Raw genomic sequence first — 22,527 nt, forward strand, 5'->3', positions numbered from 1 at the left:
GGACTAGATGGCCTCTAGGGTCCTACCCGAGGGCTGCCCGGATGTTCTTATGCCTCCCCCTTTTCCTTAGCCTGGGGAGGGGGGGAGACCGGGGGCCCTGGAGGGGGGGGGGCTGAGGGGCGGGCTCGGCGGCCCCGCGGGGTGGGCGTGTTGGTCGCCGCTGGGGCTGGGGCTGGGGCGGGGCGGGCTCGGCGCGCTGCCCTCCGGCTCGGGTTTCAACAAGTGTTCCTGCCCAGAGAAGGAGCGGAGCGGAGGCGCAGGCTATTTAAAGCCGGCCCGCCGCCCGGCCGAAGGGTCCCGGGCCCGGCGCTGCGGGGAGGGCTCGGCCAGGGGGCGCCACTTGGTCCGTGCCTCCGTCTCCCGCCGTCTCCCGCCGCCGTCTCCCGCCGCCGTCTCCCGCCGCCGCGATGGGCAAAGGGGTGAGTCCGCCCCGCCGGGGGAGGAAGGCCTTGGGGCGGGGGAGGAGGAGATCCTCGCGGCGGGGGCGGGCGGCGGGACGGGACGGGACGGGACGGGACGGGACGGGACGGGACGGGGCGGACGGGGCAGCTTCGCCGCCCGGTAGCGCTGCCAGCTGGCAGGTCCCCCGTCCAGCCGCAGAAGCCCCGGCAGGACCGGCCGGGGGGGGGGGGGGGCTGCCGTCATCCCTCGTCTCAAGTTGGGCGGAAGCCGAAGGGACACCTGCCTGGGCTCCTCCTGGGGCGGGGTCCTTAGCACTCCTCGGCAGGAAGCCCAACAGGTGCAGCGCACCCAGCCTGGCCTCCCGCTCTCCGGCTCAGGGGCGCAGGATGTGGGCCAATGTTTCGGAGAGCGGCTGCCCGCCTGAGTAGGCGATGCCTGGCCGGATGGGCCGAGGGGCTGACCCACAGAAGGCCGCTCTGAGGGGGGCTCCGCAGAAGAGGCTCTGCTTGGCATCCCGGGTCCAGGGAGGGCTGAGGGCGGGAAAGACCTCTCTTTGCCTGAGGCCCCAGACGGACCTCGATGGGGCCTGCCCTGATTCTGGGGGTCAACCCCCCCCCCAGGCATTCAGAGTCCAGATTCCTGTCCCGTGTGCATCTCCAGAAGATGTTTCTTTATTTCCAAGGGCCGTCAGAGCCGAGGGAAAGAGGGCCATCCGGAGGGAGCTTTGCGGGGATTGTACCGTCCGGATTGGCCCTCCCCAGCCGCGGCCTCGGGGAACCTGCCGCCGTTGGTGGTCTGGGCAAGAGAGAAAGGGGAGGGCGAGGTCTGGGGAGGGGGGTGTTCAGGACCCCGGAGTTGAGAGCCAAAGGGCACCGCAGCCCTTGCTTGCCACCCCCAAGAAGAGGGGCAGTCAGAGGTCTCTTTCTGGTCCCCTCTGCTGGCGGCTCAGGGTGGGGAGCCTCTCCTCCCCCGCCCCCTCTGCCCCCCCCCCCGCAAGCACCTGGTTGCTGTCCAAAGGAACAAAGCGTTCTGTCCCGCAGGGAAGGAATGGGGTTTCTCTCCAGCACTCAGCTCAACAGGAGGAGACCAGCCTACGGTTGCCCATGGGCAGACCCCAGATGCCCAAAAGGGGGGGGCAGAAACCACGGACCCCCCCCCATCACCCTTGGGTCAGGCACACACCCTCAGCCTCACCTACTCAGCAGGGTTGGTGTATGAGCTTTCTTTTGATTTCTTTTAAGTTGTTACTTCATTGGTGGGCCTCCTTGGTCACTGAGAAGCACAGTGGATTGTTCTGCAGGCCACTCAGACTGCCAAGGCCTCCAAGAAGCAGGGCAAAGGGAACAAGCAAAACTGGGAAGAGGGGAGACACAACGGAGGAAAGCCTCCACATTCAGAGGCACTAAACCTCTGCATCCCAGTGCAACAAGGCAACATCAGGGAAGGCCTCGGCCCCTCTGCCCTGTGGCTGGCCCTGCAGAGGAACTGGCTGGCCCCTGGGTGAGACGGGAGGCTGGACTGGAGGGACCCTCCCTGGCCTGACCCAGCAGGGCTCTTCTGAGGGTCTTCTCAGGGGAAGGCCTCGGCCTCTCTGCCCTGTGGCTGGCCCTGCAGAGGAACTGGCTGGCCCCTGTGGGAGACGGGAGGCTGGACTGGAGGGACCCTCCCTGGCCTGACCCAGCAGGGCTCTTCTGAGGGTCTTCTGAGCTTTCTTTTGATTTCTTTTAAGTTGTTACTTCATTGGTGGGCCTCCTTGGTCACTGAGAAGCACAGTGGATTGTTCTGCAGGCCACTCAGACTGCCAAGGCCTCCAAGAAGCAGGGCAAAGGGAACAAGCAAAACTGGGAAGAGGGGAGACACAACGGAGGAAAGCCTCCACATTCAGAGGCACTAAACCTCTGCATCCCAGTGCAACAAGGCAACATCAGGGAAGGCCTCGGCCCCTCTGCCCTGTGGCTGGCCCTGCAGAGGAACTGGCTGGCCCCTGGGTGAGACGGGAGGCTGGACTGGAGGGACCCTCCCTGGCCTGACCCAGCAGGGCTCTTCTGAGGGTCTTCTCAGGGGAAGGCCTCGGCCTCTCTGCCCTGTGGCTGGCCCTGCAGAGGAACTGGCTGGCCCCTGTGGGAGACGGGAGGCTGGACTGGAGGGACCCTCCCTGGCCTGACCCAGCAGGGCTCTTCTGAGGGTCTTCTGAGCTTTCTTTTGATTTCTTTTAAGTTGTTACTTCATTGGTGGGCCTCCTTGGTCACTGAGAAGCACAGTGGATTGTTCTGCAGGCCACTCAGACTGCCAAGGCCTCCAAGAAGCAGGGCAAAGGGAACAAGCAAAACTGGGAAGAGGGGAGACACAACGGAGGAAAGCCTCCACATTCAGAGGCACTAAACCTCTGCATCCCAGTGCAACAAGGCAACATCAGGGAAAGCCTCGGCCCCTCTGCCCTGTAGCTGGCCCTGCAGAGGAACTGGCTGGCCCCTGGGTGAGACGGGAGGCTGGACTGGAGGGACCCTCCCTGGCCTGACTCAGCAGGGCTCTTCTGAGGGTCTTATCGGGGGAAGGCCTCGGCCTCTCTGCCCTGTGGCCGGCCCTGCAGAGGAACTGGCTGGCCCCTGGGTGAGACGGGAGGCTGGACTGGAGGGACCCTCCCTGGCCTGACTCAGCAGGGCTCTTCTGAGGGTCTTCTCAGGGGAAGGCCTCGGCCTCTCTGCCCTGTGGCTGGCCCTGCAGAGGAACTGGCTGGCCCCTGGGTGAGGCGGGAGGCTGGACTGGAGGGACCCTCCCTGGCCTGACCCAGCAGGGCTCTCCTGAGGGTCTTCTCAGGGGAAGGCCTCGGCCTCTCTGCCCTGTGGCTGGCCCTGCAGAGGAACTGGCTGGCCCCTGGGTGAGACGGGAGGCTGGACTGGAGGGACCCTCCCTGGCCTGACCCAGCAGGGCTCTCCTGAGGGTCTTCTCAGGGGAAGGCCTCGGCCTCTCTGCCCTGTGGCTGGCCCTGCAGAGGAACTGGCTGGCTCCTGGGTGAGACGGGAGGCTGGACTGGATGGGCCCTCCCTGGCCTGGCCCAGCAGGGCTCTTCTGAGGGTCTTCTCAGGGGAAGGCCTCAGCCTCTCTGCCCTGTGGCTGGCCCTGCAGAGAAACTGGCTGGCCCCTGGGTGAGACGGGAGGCTGGACTGGAGGGACCCTCCGTGGCCTGACCCAACAGGGCTCTCCTGAGGGTCTTCTCAGGGGAAGGCCTCGGCCTCTCTGCCCTGTGGCTGGCCCTGCAGAGGAACTGGCTGGCCCCTGGGTGAGACGGGAGGCTGGACTGGAGGGACCCTCCGTGGCCTGACCCAACAGGGCTCTCCTGAGGGTCTTTTCAGGGGAAGGCCTCGGCCTCTCTGCCCTGTGGCTGGCCCTGCAGAGGAACTGGCTGGCCCCTGGGTGAGGCGGAAGGCTGGACTGGATGGACCCTCCCTGGCCTGACCCAGCAGGGCTCTTCTGAGGGTCTTGTCAGGGGAAGGCCTCGGCCTCTCTGCCCTGTGGCTGGCCCTGCAGAGGAACTGGCTGGCTCCTGGGTGAGACGGGAGGCTGGACTGGATGGGCCCTCCCTGGCCTGGCCCAGCAGGGCTCTTCTGAGGGTCTTCTCAGGGGAAGGCCTCGGCCTCTCTGCCCTGTGGCTGGCCCTGCAGAGGAACTGGCTGGCCCCTGTGAGAGACGGGAGGCTGGACTGGAGGGACCCTCCCTGGCCTGACCCAGCAGGGCTCTTCCGAGGGTCTTCTCAGGGGAAGGCCTCGGCCTCTCTGCCCTGTGGCTGGCCCTGCAGAGGAACTGGCTGGCCCCTGGGGGAGACGGGAGGCTGGACTGGAGGGACCCTCCCTGGCCTGACCCAGCAGGGCTCTTCTGAGGGTCTTCTCAGGGGAAGGCCTCGGCCTCTCTGCCCTGTGGCTGGCCCTGCAGAGGAACTGGCTGGCCCCTGGGGGAGACGGGAGGCTGGACTGGAGGGACCCTCCCTGGCCTGACCCAGCAGGGCTCTTCTGAGGGTCTTCTGAGCTTTCTTTTGATTTCTTTTAAGTTGTTACTTCATTGGTGGGCCTCCTTGGTCACTGAGAAGCACAGTGGATTGTTCTGCAGGCCACTCAGACTGCCAAGGCCTCCGAGAAGCAGGGCAAAGGGAACAAGCAAAACTGGGAAGTGGGGAGACACAACGGAGGAAAGCCTCCATATTCAGAGGCACTAAACCTCTGCATCCCAGTGCAACAAGGCAAAATCAGGGAAGGCCCCTGGGTTGAGACGGGAGGCTGGACTGGAGGGACCCTCCCTGGTCTGCTCCTGCAGGGCTATTCTTACAATCCCACCAGTGAGGCCTGCAGTGGGCCATGATCCTCGGCTGTTCCTTCCTTCCTGCTCTACTTTAGAGGAATGCCCTCCTGACCCTTTCTGCCTGGGAACCGCAGGGGGGGGGGCGTCCATGGGCCCAAGCAGCTGAGCAGGCTTCTCTCTCTGACTAGCCTTCGGCGGAGCAGAGACTGTGTGGTTCCCTCCCCGCTGGGAAGGAAGTCTGGGATCTCCAGCAGAGTGCCTGCATGGCTCCAAGAGTGGCCGTGGGGGTGGGTTGAGTGGGCTTTCCAGGGGACATATGTGCCCCCAAACTGCTCCGGGGGCCTCTGGGGCTGGCCATTCTGAGCTGGGGTGACTTGGGAGGCTGCCTGCAGGGTCTAGCCGGTCTGTGGTCGGACAGCTTGATAGGAGGCCCGAAACTCTGCTTGCTCTCTGTGGTGCTTCTGGGCTCAGATGGAGCTGTGTGGGCTGGTGTCCGAGGAGGGTCTTGCAGGGGCTGGGCTGGGCCGGACTGGGCGTGGCCTCTGCTCCTGGGCCCTTTCCCCAGGGGACAGAAGCAGATGTTTCTTTCAGAGCAGAATATAAAAAGAGCCGGTCCTTGCGTGGGAAAGGCCCCCTTGCCAAGAACAGCGAGCCAAGACCCCGTGGGGAGGCAGGGAGAGAAGGGGGGCAGCACAGCAAGTCTCCACGTGGACGCCCCGGAAGCACTTGAGCACCCTCAGCCCCACCAACGCACCGTCAGCATGACCTCCCTCTGCAAGGCACTCAGCTCAGCCCAGGACAAAGGAGCCCCAGGCCAAAATGCCACCCACCACCTCATCCTCCCCCCCCCTTTGTGTATAATTAGAAGAGAAAAAACAGCTCAGGTTTTATGAGGACTGGCATGGGGGGGGCGGCTTCATGCTTCTCCTGTCCTCCACTTCCTGTCCACCCCTCCCTGCCTAGGCCAGGCCACAAGGGAGCAAGGCCTCTCGAGAAAGACCCGGCCCCCTCTCCTGGTGACTCATGCCTGCTGGGACGGGGGGGGGGAGGAGACAGGGGGTGATTTGGGAGAGGTGGCTTTGGCCTCCCCACCCCTCCTAGAAGCACCCCCCCCCATGCATGTGTTTGGGACTGTCCGTGTATGAAGGCCCCAGGGTGCTGGGGGGGGGGGCTCTTGGCCGGTGTCCGTTTGCCCAGCCAAAACCCATGGGCAGCCCCCCAGGCTCTTATCTGCAGGGCAGAGGAACTCCCAAGAAGGCTGTGGGGTCAGTTTATTGGGGAGGGGGGCACAGGCCTTGGGAATCATGTGTGAATTTGTCCCCCCTCCAGTTCGGCGGCCAGAGGGCTGGTTCTTGGGGGTGGGCACAGGAGGTGCCAGTGCCGGTTGGCAGAGTTCATGTGAGAGGAGCACCCCCCCCCCCGGCAGCAGAAGCCACTACGCACTTGGGAAATTCCTGGAGTTTGGGAGGGGGTCCGGGGAGGGGGTTCAGTGGGGTACGAGGCCATGTTCTCCAGATTTGTTCCTTATTCTCCTAATTCTGTCAGGTGGATCAATAACTGGTTGACAAATCGTCCCCAGAGGGTACTTGTTAATGGTTCAGCATCTTCTTGGAGAAGAGTGACAAGTGGAGTTCCCCAAGGATCTGTCCTGGGGCCTCTGTTGTTCAACATATATTTATAAATAATTTGGATGAAGGATTAGAGCAGGGGTAGTCAAACTGCGGCCCTCCAGATGTCTATGGACTACAATTCCCAGGAGCCCCTGCCAGCGAATGCTGGCAGGGGCTCCTGGGAATTGTAGTCCATGGACATCTGGAGGGCCGCAGTTTGACTACCCCTGGATTAGAGGGATACTTATTAAATTTGCAGACGATACAAAACTGGGAGGGGTAGCAAAAGACAGAAATGAAGTTTAATAGGGACAAATGGACAAATAAAGTTCTGCATTTAGGTAAGAAAAACCAAATACACCAGTATAGGATGGGGGATACTTGTCTTGGCAGTAGCATGTGCGAAAAGGATCTAGGAGTCTTAGTAGACCATACATTGAACATGAGTCAGCAGTGTGACTTGGTGGCTAAAAAGGCAAATGGGATTTTGGGCTGTATCAAATGGAGTATCGTGTCCAGATCACGGGAGGTGATGGTACCGCTTTACTCTGCTCTGGTTCGGCCTCACTTGGAGTCCTGTGTTAGTTTTGGGCTCCCCAGTTAAAGAGGGATGTAGACAAACTGGAGCGTGTCCAGGGGAGAGCAACAAAGATGGTGAGGGGTTTGGAGACCAAGACGTAGGAGGAAAGGTTGGGGGAGCTTTGTTTAGCCTGGAGAGGAGACGACTGAGAGGGGATCTGAGAACCATCTTCAAGTATTTAAAAGGCTGCCATGTAGAGGATGGATCAGAATTGTTCTCTCTTGCCCCCGAGGGACAGACCAGATCCAATGGGATGGAATTAATTCAATAGAAATTCCGTCTAAACATCCGGAAGAAGTCCCTGACAGTCAGAGCGGTTCCTCAGTGGAACAGGCTTCCTCGGGAGGTGGTGGGTTCTCCATCTTTGGAGGTTTTTAAGCAGAGGCTGGATCTCCATCTGACAGAGAGGCTGATTCTGTGAAGGCTCAAGGGGTGGCAGGTGACAGTGGAAGAGCGAGAAGGTTGTGTGTGTCCTGCATAGTGCAGGGGGTTGGACTAGATGCCCCATGAGGTCCCCTGGCCCATGGTCTGAGAAGCAGGGTTGGAGGGAAGTGTGTGTGTGTGTGTGTGTGTGTGTGTCCTCTGCTGCTGGCGGGTCCTGAGCAAGAACAGAGCTTCCTTTCTGCCCGGCTTAAAAGGCAGCGGTCTGAATAGACGGGGACAGTGCGGCTGAGCCAGCCCCTCAGTCCGGGATTCTTCTGCAGCACTTTGGGTTCCCTCGCTGCCAGACGTGCCCAGATTGCCAAAGAAGGCCCTCCTTGTGGCCAGGGGAAAGGGGCAGCCGGTGCCCTGCCAGGCAGGCAGGCAGGCAGGCAGGCTCCCCCTTCTGAGGCAGGGGAGGGCAGGGGAGGGCAGGGGTGGCAGCCCCCCAGGGGGTTCCCTCTGCTCAGCACTGGAGCCTGCCCGGCCCGCAAGTCCGGAGGGCACCAAAGTGCTTTGCCCAAGAGGTGCCGCCGCTCCGTCCTGTGAGTTTCTCTCCAAGGCCAGGGGGCACGGGGGGGGGGGGGGGGAGACAGGCCTCGGAGTGTCCTTGGCAGGGGGTCCGGCGGGGGGAGCTCTACCTCTCAAGGGCTCCTGGCTGGAAACTCCTGTTGGCCTCTCAGGAGCTCCTGGGCTCAAACCGAGCTGCCCGTGGACAGGATGAGGCCTGCAGAAAGGAGAGGGGGGAGCAGGCACCCCCTGCCCACCCCCAGCTGCACAGCCAGCGATAACCCTGGAAGAGTGGCCACGTCACGTGTCAAGCCCTCCCACCGTGCTTCCAGAGGAGTGTTTGTGAACACTATGCGTAGCGGCAGCACACGGGGTGGACTGACTCCCTCCCGCCCCCCAGCTGCTTCTGCCACTGCAAGGCCAGAGTTTGCTCCCCTCTTCAGCCAGCCAAGTATCTTGTCCTGATCTGGGGGAAATTCCCAGTTAGTGGCAGCCGAACCAGGCGGGAGTCCAGCGGCCCCTGAGACAAGAGGAGACGAGGCAGCCCTGAGTTCCTGCCCGTGTCGCTCTGCTCAGCCCCAGCCTGTCTGGGGCCAGGGAGCACTTGGCTTTGCCCCGCCCACCCGCCTGACCCCTCCCCTCTCCTCCGCTCCCCTCCTGCCAGATGGGCCGTGAGTCTTCCCCCCCTGGGGCCACTGCGGAAAATGGCGGGGGCAAGAAGAAGCAGAAGGAGAAGGAGCTGGATGAACTCAAGAAGGAGGTCAACCTGGTGAGCAGGGCTGGTCGGGATGGGGGGTGGGGGACCCCTCCCTGGGAGCACAACCTCACCCTGCTCCCCATCCCCAGGGGAGGGACCCAACCCCATGGCCCCATCCCTCGATTGGGTCTGGGGACATCTCAGGGATCAAGGGCCAGCAAGAGGCCTTGACCCCCACCACCCCCATCCGGCTTGCCAGGTGAACCCTTGGAGAACAGGAAATCCCAGGAGACTTTGGGGTGGGGCCGGGGGGTGGGCTTGGGGAGGATAGGGGGGTCTCATGCCATACTCTGCCCTCTGGAACAGCGGCCGTTTTATCCTGGGCAGCTGATCTCCATCACCTGGAGATGAGATGTCATTCCAGGAGGTCTCCAGCCACTCCCTGGAGGCTGGCAACCCTCATCCAGTGCCGGGTCATTCAGCTCTGTGCCAGTTGGACTCACGGCCTGTGCCTCTTCTCTCTCCCCTGCAGGATGACCACAAACTGTCTCTGGATGAAATCAGCCGGAAATACCAGGTGGATCTCTCGAAGGTAAGTCCGGACTCCGCCTGCCCTGTGCCCCCTCCCTCTGCCCTTCACGGCTGGAGCTCCCCGTGCCAGTCTCAGCCCCAAGGGCCAAGCTGAGCAGCCGGGGAGAAGCTGCTGTGGGGCCAGAGCCGTTTGGCAAGGGAGGGAAGAGCCTCTGGCCAGGGCAAAGGGTGCTTATGGGGAGAGCTCGTGTGAGCACCAAGCCCCACTTGAGGACGGCCCCTGAGCGGGCCTGAGGAGGCACCCAAAGACGAGGAGGCCCTTCCGGCTCACAAAGAACTCTCCTTGCCTCAAGGCTGCTTTTGCCTTTGGCTCAGGCTGGGGAGTCGCCCTCCAGGGCAGCCCGCGTACAGCACATTACAGTAATCTATCCCTAATGGCACAGGTGAGCCGGGCAGAAGGAAGGATCAATGTGCAGCCCGAGGAGGAGACCGGGGAAAGGCGTTCATGGCCAGAGTGGCCCCTCCCTCGTGTCTCCAGAAGCAATGCTGAGTCCTTTGGGGGAGGGGGCTGCGACTGTCTCCCCCCCCCCTTTGTTGGGCTGGCAGGGACCCACCAAGGCCGGGCTCTGGCAGAAGCAGGTGCAGCTGAACGCTCCAAGGACGCCGGCGGTCCCTGAGGCAGGGCCACCCAAGGCGCTCTCATGCTGCTGCCCGGGAGGAGGAGGAGGAGGAGGAGGGGCCCAGATCCTCGCGGGAGGATCGCTGCCACAGGGTCCGTGAGCTGCTTTGGCTGCCCCCCCCCCCAGGCAGGCTTTCCCCCGGCCTCAGCAAAGAGTGTTCCAGAATGGGAGGTCGAGTCCAAGGTCACCTCTAAGACCAGCCTTGGACATCTCTCAGACAATGACATCGGAATGATCAGAGGACCGTTAGGAGGAGGAGAGCAAGCAGGACATTAGTAAACAGCATAATACTCTCGTGTGGCGAAAAGGTTCCTATAGAATCTCAGAGGGCCAGACACGACTGAACGGATAACATCGTCCTCCTCCTCCTCCTCCTCCTCCTCATAATACTCTCTCCTAATTTACTCTTTCCTTACGCATGTCCTCTGATCACCCCTGGCCCATGGTCTGAGGACGGGTGCCTGCACATGAATGCTCACGCCTTGCATAAACCTTGGTGGGTCTCAAAGGGGCTTCGGGGGCCTCAAAGCCTGTTCTGCCTTTGGTCTTGCTACCTGAGCTGTCCCGCCAAGGAGGGGAGTTCCTCCTTAGTGAACAGGAACTGAAAAGGAGCCCGCCCCCCATCAGGGTTTCCAGCTCCAGGTTGGGACCCATCTGCAGGTTGGGGCCCGGCAGGGCTTGGGGAGGGGCCAGGCCTCCGTGGGGTCTAAGGCCAGGGTCCCCAACTTCCAAGTGGCCACGTTCTCCAGGGGAACTGAGCTCTGCAGCCCGGACACCAGTGGGAATTGTGGGCATTCTCCAGCTCCTGCCTGGAGGTTGGTGACCCTCCAGCAGTCCCTCCGTGGCAGAAGGCCAGAGCCGCACAGCTGGCTGCTCAACGGCTCTGCACCGGGGATCCAGTGGGGCTGTTTCCTGGGAGGGCGATGGCTCTGTGGGTGGGCTCCCTTGGAGTGGGGCAGCCCCAGAAGGTGCCTCCTCGGCTGGGCTGCCGTCCGTTCCGCTGCCTCAGGGATGCTTCCCCTCCGCCCCTTCCCTCCCTCCGCCCCTCCACTCTTCCCCCGGCAGGGCTTGACCAACACCCGTGCGGCGGAGATCCTGGCCCACGACGGCCCCAACGCCTTGACACCGCCCCCCACCACGCCCGAGTGGGTCAAGTTTTGCCGGCAGCTCTTTGGGGGCTTCTCCATCCTGCTGTGGATCGGGGCCATCCTCTGCTTCCTGGCGTACAGCATCCAGGCCGTGATGGAGGATGAGCCGGCCAACGACAACGTGAGTGGGGGGACGTCCCCCAGCCCTCCTGCTCCCCCAGCCCTCCTGCTCCCCCAGCCCTCCTGCCTGAGATCGACCGGGGCTGGGGGGCTGGGGACCCTTTCTGCTCTGGCAGGAAGGCCACATGGAGGCCTGGATCCCAGGGTCAATCCACTGGCTGCAGTTCGGGGGGGGGCACCAGGGAGGGGCCATGGCTCCATGGAAGAACCCAGGCTTGACATCCCCAGTTAAAAGCTGGGAGAGAGCATTTTATCCCCAAATCATAGAACAATAGAGTTGGAAGGGACCTCCTGGGTCATCTAGTCCACCCCCCTGCACTATGCAGGACACTCACAACCCTCTCGCTCATCCACTGTCACCTGCCACCCCCTTGAACCTTCACAGAATCAGCCTGTCCATCATATGGCCCTCCAGCCTCTGTTTAAAAATGTTTAAAAGACAGTTTCCAGAGAGTCTGCAGCAGAAGAGCTGGGTTCAAGTCCCATCGCACCTTAGGGAGCACTCCAGTGCCAGAGACCCCTTCCTCAGAGAGGAAGGCTGAGGGGTCCCTGAGGAGCCAGACCGGGCCACCCCAAGAGGGCTCACAGATCCTTGGCCAAACATCACCTGCAGGCAAACCTTGGTGCCCCCCCCCCTTCTGCTAGGCCTGCCCTTTGGCCAAGATCCCAGGAGGACAAGCAAGTTGTCCTGGGGGAGGGATTCACTCAAAAAGGGAGAGGGGATGCCCCCCGCCCCCATGGTGAAAGGACAGAGGTGCCACCCGTACCTGCTTGCACTTGGTGTGTGTGTGTGTGGGGGGGGGTGCTGTGTGTTTGAGCTGCATTGGCCCCGGCTGCTGGGTGGGGAATGGATGGCGGAGGCGGGGGGGGGAGTGGGGTGCAGCATGAAGGCTGGACCTCCCCCCCCCGTCCAGCTCCCCGTCCTTCCAAGGCCCTCACCTGCGGCTCAGTCCCTCGGGAGAGGCTTGCCTGTGTCCTTTGGGGTGAGGAGAAGAGCTCCAGGGGGTTCCCCTGTCTCATTGGGCGGGCGAAGGAGGAGTCTCGTATCCGGCTCCAAAATAGCCCACCTCGCTTATGTAAGCGAGGGCTGCCGTAACCTGAGCCGGATCCTGTCACCGCAGCTGCAGCCGCCAGAAAAGACCGTTCAGCTGGGCCGATTCAGGGCCGGACACAAGAATGTCGGAAGAGCCGTCTGCCCCTCCACGGCCTGGTGCTCTCGGCCTCCCCCTGCATCCGCTGCGTGGGGCGGGCCGGCACCCCTTCCTCTCTGCCCAACGGCCCTCCTGTCCCTTTAAGAGAGAGAAGCCTCCCCCCCCGCCCCCCCCCGCCCCCGTGGAAATGTGCTGCAGGAGCCTTGCGGGGCAGGAGGCCCAGAAATGCCCCAGAAGGTCAGGCCTGCATTTTCGCCTCCAGGCTCTGCCAGGGAGCAGCGCGAGGGCATCACAGGAGGAAGGGCATGGCTGGCGGCCCCAGCTGGTGCCTGCGGGCAGAGGAGGCCCTCACAGTAGCCGCAGCCAAGCAGAAACGGGGCCTCTCTAAGACAGGCCCCCAAGGAAAATCCTGGGGCCTTTTTGCACGGGGATCTTTGTTGCAAATTGGTCACTGAATGAAAAATCGCCATTTAAAATAGTGGAATTCGTCGTTATGCATACCTGCCTTTGTAGTGGAATCAGTTGCGTTTTTTAGCGTTTCCCACAGGCTTCCGGTCTCGGCAGAAATCGCTAGAAAGGAAGCGCTATTTCCAAGCTCGTCCCGTCCCTGGCCGTCAAGCAGCCAATGGGCAGCCGTTAGCATGCTCCCAAACAGCCCCTTTCCCTTTAAGAAAGCTTTTTTTAAAAAAAAAACAGACCCATTGCAACGAATCTGGGTAGATTCGTTGCGGAGAGACCCATACAGCTGCCTGGTGTGTTTGAGCTGTTGTTTGATCGTATGATCGTTGCCACGCTGCCTCGAGTGAAAAAAAAAAATCCCCCCCCCCCCTCTCATGGGCCCGATTTTCGGCTGAATTAATGTGTAAAAATTAATGGGAAAATACATCAGCAAACAGGCTTTTCTGTGGTTTGTGCTTAGTGACTAAAGGTGAAGGACTGAAGCCAGGGAAGCCTCTAAACAGAAAGAGGCTCGCTGGTGCGTTTATCCCCGCTCGCTCGGAGAAAAAAAAATGGCGATCGCTTCGCCGGAAGTTTGGAGGACAGGCTCAGGAGGAGGGACTTTGAAGAAACCGCAACAATGTTAATGCACAGGTCTTTTTCGCTAGTGTTGCAGATTGGTTGCAGGAGTGTATCGCTTTCCGGAGGGTGAATCCACTTTTTGGGATTCCCCTGAAAGCGCTACAACGAAGCGCTTTTTGCAGATTGGTTTCAGGTGTGTGGCAGATTGTCTACGACGTCGTGCGTTAAGCCAAATCAATAGCGTTTCCAATTGGCAACCATTGTGCGATTTTGAAGCCGTGCAAAAAGGCCCCTGGTCTTTCACCAAGGAATTGAGCCTGGGGGCCACTGGAGAGTTTGCCCTCTGAAGCCGCCCTTTGCTCCACGGAAACTTTGTTTGTTTGCTTGTTTGTTTGTACGTAAATATATACACGGCCGATTCCCACCAGGGCTCACGGCAGTTTACACGGTCAAAGAATAAGAACCATAAAACCCACCATTCCCTTAGTAATAGTGCCTATAATAGTACATAAACCCACTTGCTCTCCATTCCTATCGTCCAACCGGGGACAGCCCTCCTGTCGTTCTGTTTAATTTACTTAACCCCTCCCAAAAAACACTTTAAGCAAAGGAATTCAGGAAACCCTCCAGGCCCCACCGGGTGGTTTGCGGCCCTAGCTGGAGAGGAGTTCTTCCGAGGGGTGGGGGTCACCTGGGCATGGAATGGGGTCACTGGGTGGGCAGGTGGTTGTGAATTTCCTGCACTCTGGAGAGGGTTGGACTAGATGACTCTGGGGGTCCCTTCGGACTCTGGGAGCCTTTGATTCTAAGAGACCAAGTTGAAGCCTAACGGGGGGAGGGGCGTGACGGCCTCCCTCAGCCGCGGCCTCAGCGCTGTCCGCTTTCTCTCCCCAGCTGTACCTGGGCGTGGTGCTGGCCGCCGTCGTCATTGTGACCGGCTGTTTCTCCTACTACCAAGAGGCCAAGAGCTCCAAGATCATGGACTCCTTCAAAAACATGGTTCCTCAGGTAGGGGGGGGGCGGAAGGCTCTGGGACCAGGGAGCAGATGGGGAGGGGGCTTGGGGGTCCCTTTGGAGGCACCAGCTGCCCTGTCTGACCACTGCCGCACGAGGCTGCCTCTCCTGCCTGCCGGCTGAACTTCTGCCTGGCAGACCACTCCAGAAGACGGTTAAGAAGCCGGGAGAAAGAAGGTCATGAGCCCTTCGTGGCAATTAATAATAATTAATTCCTGCGAAGCACATGAGTAGCAAGTGGAAGCACCAGACTCTATAGTGGCACAAGAAGCATGCATGCGCGAGGGAGCCACCCAGGGCCTCGCTGCACCCGTGGAACATCTGCAGCAGCAGCCAGTGGGAAGATGCAAAACAAAGGCGGGGTGGTGGGGGGGGGAGTGCATAGGGGACCGGGGGCCGCAGTGCCCTCTGGTGGCAGAGAGCGGAAGTAGGTCATCGGGCTCCATGGCAGGGTTCTCCTGCAGGGGTCGCTCCTTGTTCCTGCCATGGGGGTCTTCGTGGCGTCATAACAGCCTCTGTAGCACAGCAGCCCAGGCTAGCCCGCTCTCCTCAGATCTCCCAAGCAAAAGAGCAAAGGGGGTCTGCCCTCAACCCCACCTTCTGAAGCACGTGGAGGAGGGCCAGCTGCCGGGGTGGGCGGGGGGGGGGGGTGAATCTGCCTGATGCCGCCAGATTCGAGAAGGCGCCTCTGCCGACTTGTGCCAGAAGAGAGGCAAAGAGAACTATGTACAATGCACAGAACAGTACTTGAGACGTAGGGTCAGAATATTCCCTGCCGAGACAGGGCACCTGCAGCCACCTCTGAACTCCCTTTAAGGTACCGGCCTTTTGGGTGGCAAAGTCACGAGAAGACATGTGCAGGCAGCACCTTGGCCCCTTTGAGAGCCAGTTTGGTGTAGTGGTTAGGACTGCGGACTTCTAATCTGGAATGCCAGGTTCGATTCTGCACTCCCCCACATGCAGCCAGCTGGGTGACCTTGGACACCACGGCACTGATAAAACTGTTCTGACTGAGCAGTGATATCAGCGCTCTCTCAGCCTCACCCACCCCACAGGGTGTCTGTTGTGGGGAGAGGAATGGGAAGGCGACTGGAAGCCGCTTTAAGCCTCCTTCGGGTAGAGAAAAGCGGCATCTAAGAACCAACTCTTCTTTTTCTTCAGTAATCTCAGGGCTCTCTCAGCCTCCCCTCCCTCACAGGGTGTCTGTTGTGGGGAGAGGAAAGGGAAGGCGAATCGAAGCCGCTTTGAGCCTCCTTCGGGTAGAGAAAAGCGGCATATAAGAACCAACTCTTCTTCTTCCCTAATATCAGGGCTCTCTCAGCCTCCCCTCCCTCACAGGGTGTCTGTTGTGGGGAGAGGAAAGGGAAGGCGAATGGAAGCCGCTTTGAGCCTCTTTCGGGTAGAGAAAAGCGGCATATAAGAACCAACTCTTCTTCTTCTTCAGTGATCTCAGGGCTCTCTCAGCCTCCCCTCCCTCACAGAGTGTCTGTTGTGGGGAGAGGAAAGGGAAGGCGAATGGAAGCCGCTTTGAGCCTCCTTCGGGTAGAGAAAAGCGGCATATAAGAACCAACTCTTCTTCTTCAGTAATCTCAGGGCTCTCTCAGCCTCCCCTCCCTCACAGGGTATCTGTTGTGGGGAGAGGAAAGGGAAGGCGACTGGAAGCTGCTTTAAGACTCCTTCGGGTAGAGAAAAGCGGCATATAAGAACCAACTCTTCTTCTTCCTCAGTAATCTCAGGGCTCTCTCAGCCTCCCCTCCCTCACAGGGTGTCTGTTGTGGGGAGAGGAAAGGGAAGGCGAATGGAAGCCGCTTTGAGCCTCTTTCGGGTAGAGAAAAGTGGCATATAAGAACCAACTCTTCTTTGAGGCCTACATCAAAAAAGCAAGCTAGCAAGCGGTGAAGGAGCTAACTGTTGCAAGAGATGAGTGGAAAGCTGTAGGCTTCTAGTCGGTTTTTGAAAGTCCCTCAAAGACCTTCTGGTGTGTGTTTGTGGGGGGGGGGTAGCAGCTTGGGCCCTTTTGAAGAGAACGCCACAAAAACATATCAAACCAGGCTTGGGGGAAATCATGGTGAAGGGGGGCAAACCCAGAAATAGCCTTGCCTCTCTGTCCAGACTTCATTGGGGTGTCATGTGGAATTCTAGCCCGAAGACAGGGGGGCTGCTTCCCGGGGGGGCTTCTCCTGTTCTCACCCAACAATAGGCTCCAGCCAGCCAGGCACTGGTTGGGGGCAGCCGATGTCCGTGTTCTTGCACAGCGCTGCCCCGCCCAGGCCAGAGGGATGCCCAGACAGGGCAGTGGCAGTCCTGACTCTGAGCCGCAGATCCCTCACGCTCAGAGTCTCCCTGGGCTGTTTCGGACACTGCCCATTTCCAGATTGGGGGGGGGTGTTGGCAATTGTCCCCTTGAATGATCACCATCCCACTGGCTCTGTTCTAAATTCATGGAATTCCCAGGGGCAACACAAAGGTCTTAAAAATACAAAAATATTTCAAAATGAGCTCAGAGGAACGTCCAGCAGGGAGGTCAGGAGCTGAGGGTTGGGGGTTCCCTGGCGATTTGGGGGCGAGCCCTGGGAAGGGGAGGGGCTTCCGTGGAGCAGGGTGTCGTAAGAGCCCCCACTGCACACGGTGTAGAGCAGTCTCAGCCCCATCCCAGCCCCCCACTGAGTGGGGCTCAGTTCTTCCATCAAGGCAGACGCCAAGGGGCCCAGGGCAGCCCAAGAGCGAGGCCGGCATCCCCTCTGCATCCAGATTGGGCAAACAAGCCCTGGAAGAGGAGGGGGTGCCTGTCTGGGCCGGGGGTCGGGGGGTCATCCCAAAGTGACTGGAGCCCGGCACGGAGGGCACCCCCTCTGGCCCTGGGCAGTGAGAGGCTGGGACTCCGTCCAGAGAAGCCATCAATCAGACGTGGCTTCAGCACCCCATGGGGGGATTTTGGGGAGGATCCCCGGGGCATCCGGAAGCTCTTCACAGGAAGGGGCGGGGCAGGTGCGGCAGCCTGACTGTCAGGCAGGAGTTCGAATGCTCCGTCCACAGTGCCCCTCTGGGAGGGGGAGCAGCGGGAGAAGAGGGGCTTCACCGCCCCTCTCCTCTTGGACGCAGACAGGGGCTGGTGACAAGGCCCCAGTGAGGAGTGTGCAGGAGTCCAGCTGATGCTCCCCACTGGGGGCCCCTTTGGGTGACCCAGATACCAGCCTGGTGTGGAGCTAAGAGCGGCAGCTTCTCATCCAGCAAGCCGGGTTCGATTCCCCGGTCCTCCTCCACATGCAGCCAGTGTCAGGATTGTTAGAAACCCTGCCATAAATTAGCCTGAGTTCTTCCATGACAGTTATATTGCTTGGTGCCTGGTTGCTCCAGGTCCTGTAATCATGCTAACAAGTAGAAAGTGAAATGTATGTTATTGTATCCATTATCTCTTGCTGGGGCCTCTCGGCTGGGCCTGGTTTCACTATCAACCGTGGAAGACAGTCAAGGCCATGAGAATGTATCACTGTTTTTAATTGCAAGTGTCTCTTCTCTCCCTCTCCCCTCCCTTGGGAACTTTCAAGTTTTGGGCGGGAGAATTGTATTGATAAGAAGAAGCAAATCTGCCCTCAAGCCAGATTTGACTTCGCCAGTCTAGATGTTTGTAGAGCTCCTCAATAAAGCTTTCTTATTATTAAGAAGCTAGTTGTGAGTTCTTTCAACGTCTGACATTAAGTCAAATCTGTGACCTCATCACAGCCCTGATAAAGCTGTTCTCACTGAGCAGTTCTATTAGAGCTCTCTCAGCCCCACCTCCCTGGGCACTGAAAAGTGGGACATGAAATGTTCTTCTTGTAGGGGCCAGGTGGGCCATGGATTTCTCCGAGTCTAGTGATGGGAGTGGGTGAGGGAGTCTTTGTTGCCTGCTGGGGGCCCTTTCCTTCTCCGAGGGTTTTGCAAGTTGCTGGTCCAGGTCGAAAGCCCCGTCCGGCTCTGGCTGGTTCAGTCCTGTGGAGTCAGAGATGCAAGCCGGGGGTAGAAAGACTGATGGGGGGGGGTAAAGCTGCCTCATGGACTTCTCTCCCCCACTTTTGCTGGGGGGGGTGTGGCTGGCTGAGGGAGGGAGGGAGGGAGGGGTCGCTTTTGCCTCTCCCCTGCCTGGAGCCTGACCAATGTCCCTCTGTCCACAGCAAGCCCTGGTCATCCGCGAAGGCGAGAAGGTCCAGATCAATGCGGAGAACGTGGTGGTGGGAGACCTGGTGGAGGTGAAAGGGGGGGATCGAGTCCCCGCTGACCTGCGGATCATCTCCTCCCACGGCTGCAAGGTGAGCGGGGGAGGAAGGCCGGATCCGTCCTGCTTTGACAACAGAGGACGGTTTCTGGATCCTCCATGCACTATTCAACTGCGGAAGAATGGAAACACAAATTGACGCTGGTGGGATCGATCCCCCCAAAGTACCTGCTCAGAGAACGACACAATTGCATGAGACTAAATACCTTGGAGACTGGGGGAGGTGGGGAGGGGTTCGGACGAGGAAAGGATGAGGGAGCCGGGTCTGTTTAGCCGGGAGAGAAGGCGACTGAGAGGGGACACAATTACCATCTTCAACTACTTGAGGGGCTGTCCTAGAGAAGATGGAGCAGAGTTGTTTTCTGTTGCCCCAGAAACAATGGGTTGAAATCCATTCAAAAGAAAAACCTCCGGAAGAAGTTCCTGACAGTCAGAGCGGTTCCTCAGTGGAACAGGCTTCCTCGGGAGGTGGAGGGTTCTCCATCTCTGGAGATTTTTAAACAGAGGCTGGAGAGCCATCTGATGGAGAGGCTGATTCTATGAACAGAAGATGGCGAGTGGGTGGGCAGGAAGGGAGGTGCCAGTCTTTGTCTCTTGTGGCCCCTCCTTGCAGACCCAGGGAATTGCTCATTGCTACTGGGATGGAATGGGAGGTGAATTCCCTCTCTGCACTCCCTCCATGAGTGTCCCCATTGCTCCCAGGTTCAAGTGCCAGCCCTTCCTGGCCTCCGTCCCTCAGATTTGTGGCACGGCCCCTCCCCCATGCTCTGCCATAACAGCTTGGGCCGCCTGAGCAGGTGCCAGCCTACCAGTGGGCAAAATCGACCGTGGCTTCTCCGGCGTGGCTCCTGCCTTTCCAGAGGAGCTCAGGAATAATCATAGAATCAGGAATCATAGAACCACGAGAGCCCTGGGCCCCCTGCAAACTATGCTGAACCGAATCAACTGTTGATTGTTTTATGGTGGTTATTAGGGTGCCCCTAATAGGATGGACATTGCCCTGAGCCAGGTTGCTGGGATGTTGGTTTAGAAACCTAATAAATAATATTCAGGGGCTTTTTTACACAGGTAAAGAATAACAAATTTGAGTCCCCTCAGGCACTGCAAAGATTTATCCAGGGCGTGAGCTGTCCTGTGCAGGCACTCTTCCTCAGACAATGGCGCAGGGGTCAGGAGAGGGCAGATGTAAGGAGGAAGCAAAGGAGTAGCAAGTGAAGCTTTGCCTCAGGCTTCTGCTGTCCTATTCCTGAGAGAGAGAGAGAGCTTCCTGGCTCTCATCCTGCCGCTTGTGTTAACTAAAAGTTAACTGGTCCAAAATGCGGCTGCCGGGGTCCTCACTAGAACACCTTTGAGGGCCCACATTCAGCCGGTGCTTCGTCATCTGCACTGGTTACCAGTCTGTTTCCGAATCAGATTCAAGGTGTTGGTATTGACCTTTAAGGCTATACGCGGCCTGGGTCCCGTCTACCTGCGGGACCACTTGGTTGCTTATGCCCCCCGCAGGGCACTCCGCTCTGCGGGTATGTCCCGGGCCCATGGGATGTTCGCCTGGCCTCGGCCCGGGCCAGGGCCTTTTCAGTCCTGGCCCCGACCTGGTGGAACGAGCTCCCAGAAGAGCTAAGGGCCCTGCGGGATCTACCAGCTTTCTGCAGGGCCTGCAAGACGGAGCTCTTCCGCCAGGCATATGGTTGAGGCCAGGGCAGTTCTCCCACTAATCCATCAGAGGATCCCCTCCAATATTGAGATCTCCAACATCGAGATCATTGTTAGATCTATTGTATTGGTGCCACCCTCTTCTGAATATTATTCTCCCCACCAACTTGGGGGGAAGTCAGGTAACTAAGATCAGAATTGTGACCACCGCCACTATATGTTATGTGACTTGTTGTTGATGTTAATTGGGGTTTTTATGGGGATTTTATGGTGTTTTAACTGTTTATGTTGAACCCGCCCTGAGACCTGTTTGGAGAAGGGCGGTCTAAAAATTAAATAATACTTTACAAAAATAATAATAACTAAAAGTCCCCTGCTGTTTGGGGCAGGTGGACAATTCCTCCTTGACAGGCGAGTCGGAGCCCCAGACCCGCTCCCCAGAGTTCACCCACGAGAACCCGCTGGAGACCCGAAACATCTGCTTCTTCTCCACCAATTGCGTTGAAGGTGAGCAGGTGGGGGGGGCAGGCTGGCTGTGCTGGGCCAGGCCCTCCTCACTTCCCAGGCCCCAGTTCCAGGAGGAGAGCCGAGCGGAGGAGCCCACCGGGTCCCCCCTGGAGGGCTTTGCATAGCACCTCCATCCTGGAGGTGCAGGTGCCGCTCTCTGGCAACCCTCCCACCACGAGAGGAGCCTGCTCTTGGGGCAGCAGCAGGAGACAGGTTGAGCTCTGCTGGGGATCCAGTTCCGCCAGGGAGTGAACGCTGTAGCATTATCCTCCGTCAAAGCCCCTCCTCTCCCCTAGCCCCGCCCTCCTGAGGCTCCACCCCAAATCGCAGGCATTCCCCGGCCGGGAGCTGGCATCCCCAGTTGTGAGGCGCCGTGTGGCTCTGGGGTGCTGGTAGCTTTGCAGCTCAGAGGGGAGCCTCTTCCCTCCCTCCCTGCCCCCCACAGGCACGGCTCGCGGCATCGTCATCTCCACGGGGGACCGGACGGTGATGGGGCGCATCGCCTCGCTGGCCTCGGGGCTGGAGGTGGGCCAGACGCCCATCGCCATGGAGATCGAGCACTTCATCCGCATCATCACCGGGGTGGCCGTCTTCCTGGGCATGTCCTTCTTCATCCTCTCCCTCATCCTGGGCTACACCTGGCTGGAGGCCGTCATCTTCCTCATCGGCATCATTGTGGCCAACGTCCCCGAAGGGCTCCTGGCCACCGTCACGGTAACGGGCCCCGGGGGTGGGGGGGGACCCCTTGCCGCTAGGGTGGCCCTTCTGGCCCTGATCCCCAGAGGCCCCCTGCTCTGGCTGGGGCAAGGCTTCCCCGCCACACTGAACGTGAGCGTCCGGCGGGCCTGGGGCTCCTCCTCTCCCAGCCCCTCCTCTCTTGCATCCAAAATGAAGCAGCCTCTCGTGGCACCAGTTGGGAGGCTGGGTTGGCATCCCATGGGCCACAGGCAGGCTGGCACAGAGGCAGGCGGTGCCCGGGAGGAGCAGAACTGGCAGCATCCTGGTCTGCAGGCCCGTTTCCCCACCCTCATTCTCATGGCCGTCCTCCTGGCATCCTTCTGCCCCCCATCCACAGGCCCCTGTCTTTTGGAGTGGGGCAGAATTCCTGGTATTTGAAGGCACCACAAAACTTTGTGTTTCTTGGGATGCCTTAATTGGGGACCCTGAAGACTGTGACTGGCCAACACCAGGGCCTTTCTCCGAGGTTTTCTCCTGGGGTTCATAAGATTAGTGCCCAGAACCCTGGAGGTCCCGCTCAGTCGCCCTGGTTGGGGGCCACTGAAAGACCCCTTCTCCATATGTTCTCTGCTCCTGTGGCCATCACTGCCCCCTCTGGCAACAGATTTCACCTTAACCTCTCTGTATAAAGGAGTATTTCCTTTTGTCCACAACCTGCTGACCATCAGCGTCCTCGGAGGATGTGGATGATGTCGCTGAGATCTGTAATTTTAGGAGAGGGGGGGAAATCTCTCTGTGTCAATCATTCTATAATCCTCTCAGAGGATCTCCTGCCTGTCGGCCTTCTTCATCTGCCCAAGATGACTGCCGGAAGCAGACAGAGTGGGCTAAAAGCCCAAGGAGGCCCGGGCTCAAATCCTGACTCTGCTCGCCAGGTCGCTGGGCATCGTTCTGCCCTCAGCCTCCCTTGGTTCTTTGGGCCGTGGAGGGGCGAAGGGGGCTCCCGGGTGTCACTCTCAGCTCCTTGGCAGGGGGGCAGGGCACCGGTCCCTCCCGGGTGGCCTGCCAGCCCTATTCCTCCTCCTCCTCCTCCACCCCCAGGTGTGTCTGACGCTGACTGCCAAGCGCATGGCCCGCAAGAACTGCCTGGTGAAGAACTTGGAGGCGGTGGAGACCCTGGGCTCCACCTCCACCATCTGCTCCGACAAGACGGGCACCCTCACCCAGAACCGCATGACCGTGGCCCACATGTGGTTCG

The 22,527-nt window shown here is 59.8% G+C and overlaps 2 protein-coding genes across 2 annotated transcripts in view; one reads left to right on the forward strand and one right to left on the reverse strand.

Annotated features, from left to right (window-relative positions):
* The window catches only part of LOC143827844 (immunoglobulin superfamily member 8-like), a 166,467-nt gene that overhangs the window by 33,027 nt on the left and 110,913 nt on the right, over positions 1-22,527 (reverse strand). The window lies entirely within an intron of this gene.
* Positions 217-22,527, forward strand: part of LOC143827918 (sodium/potassium-transporting ATPase subunit alpha-2-like) — a 24,711-nt gene continuing 2,400 nt past the window's right edge. Inside the window, exons 1-9 of the mRNA XM_077317987.1 lie at positions 217-419; positions 8,480-8,584; positions 9,045-9,104; positions 10,789-10,992; positions 14,057-14,170; positions 18,331-18,465; positions 20,474-20,591; positions 21,037-21,305; positions 22,371-22,522. Coding sequence (XP_077174102.1) covers positions 408-419; positions 8,480-8,584; positions 9,045-9,104; positions 10,789-10,992; positions 14,057-14,170; positions 18,331-18,465; positions 20,474-20,591; positions 21,037-21,305; positions 22,371-22,522 — 1,169 coding nt within the window. The 5' untranslated portion in view covers positions 217-407. The remainder of the gene's footprint in view (positions 420-8,479; positions 8,585-9,044; positions 9,105-10,788; positions 10,993-14,056; positions 14,171-18,330; positions 18,466-20,473; positions 20,592-21,036; positions 21,306-22,370; positions 22,523-22,527) is intronic.

This window comes from Paroedura picta, chromosome 1 (genome assembly GCF_049243985.1).
Source record: "Paroedura picta isolate Pp20150507F chromosome 1, Ppicta_v3.0, whole genome shotgun sequence".
NCBI lineage: Eukaryota > Metazoa > Chordata > Lepidosauria > Squamata > Gekkonidae > Paroedura > Paroedura picta.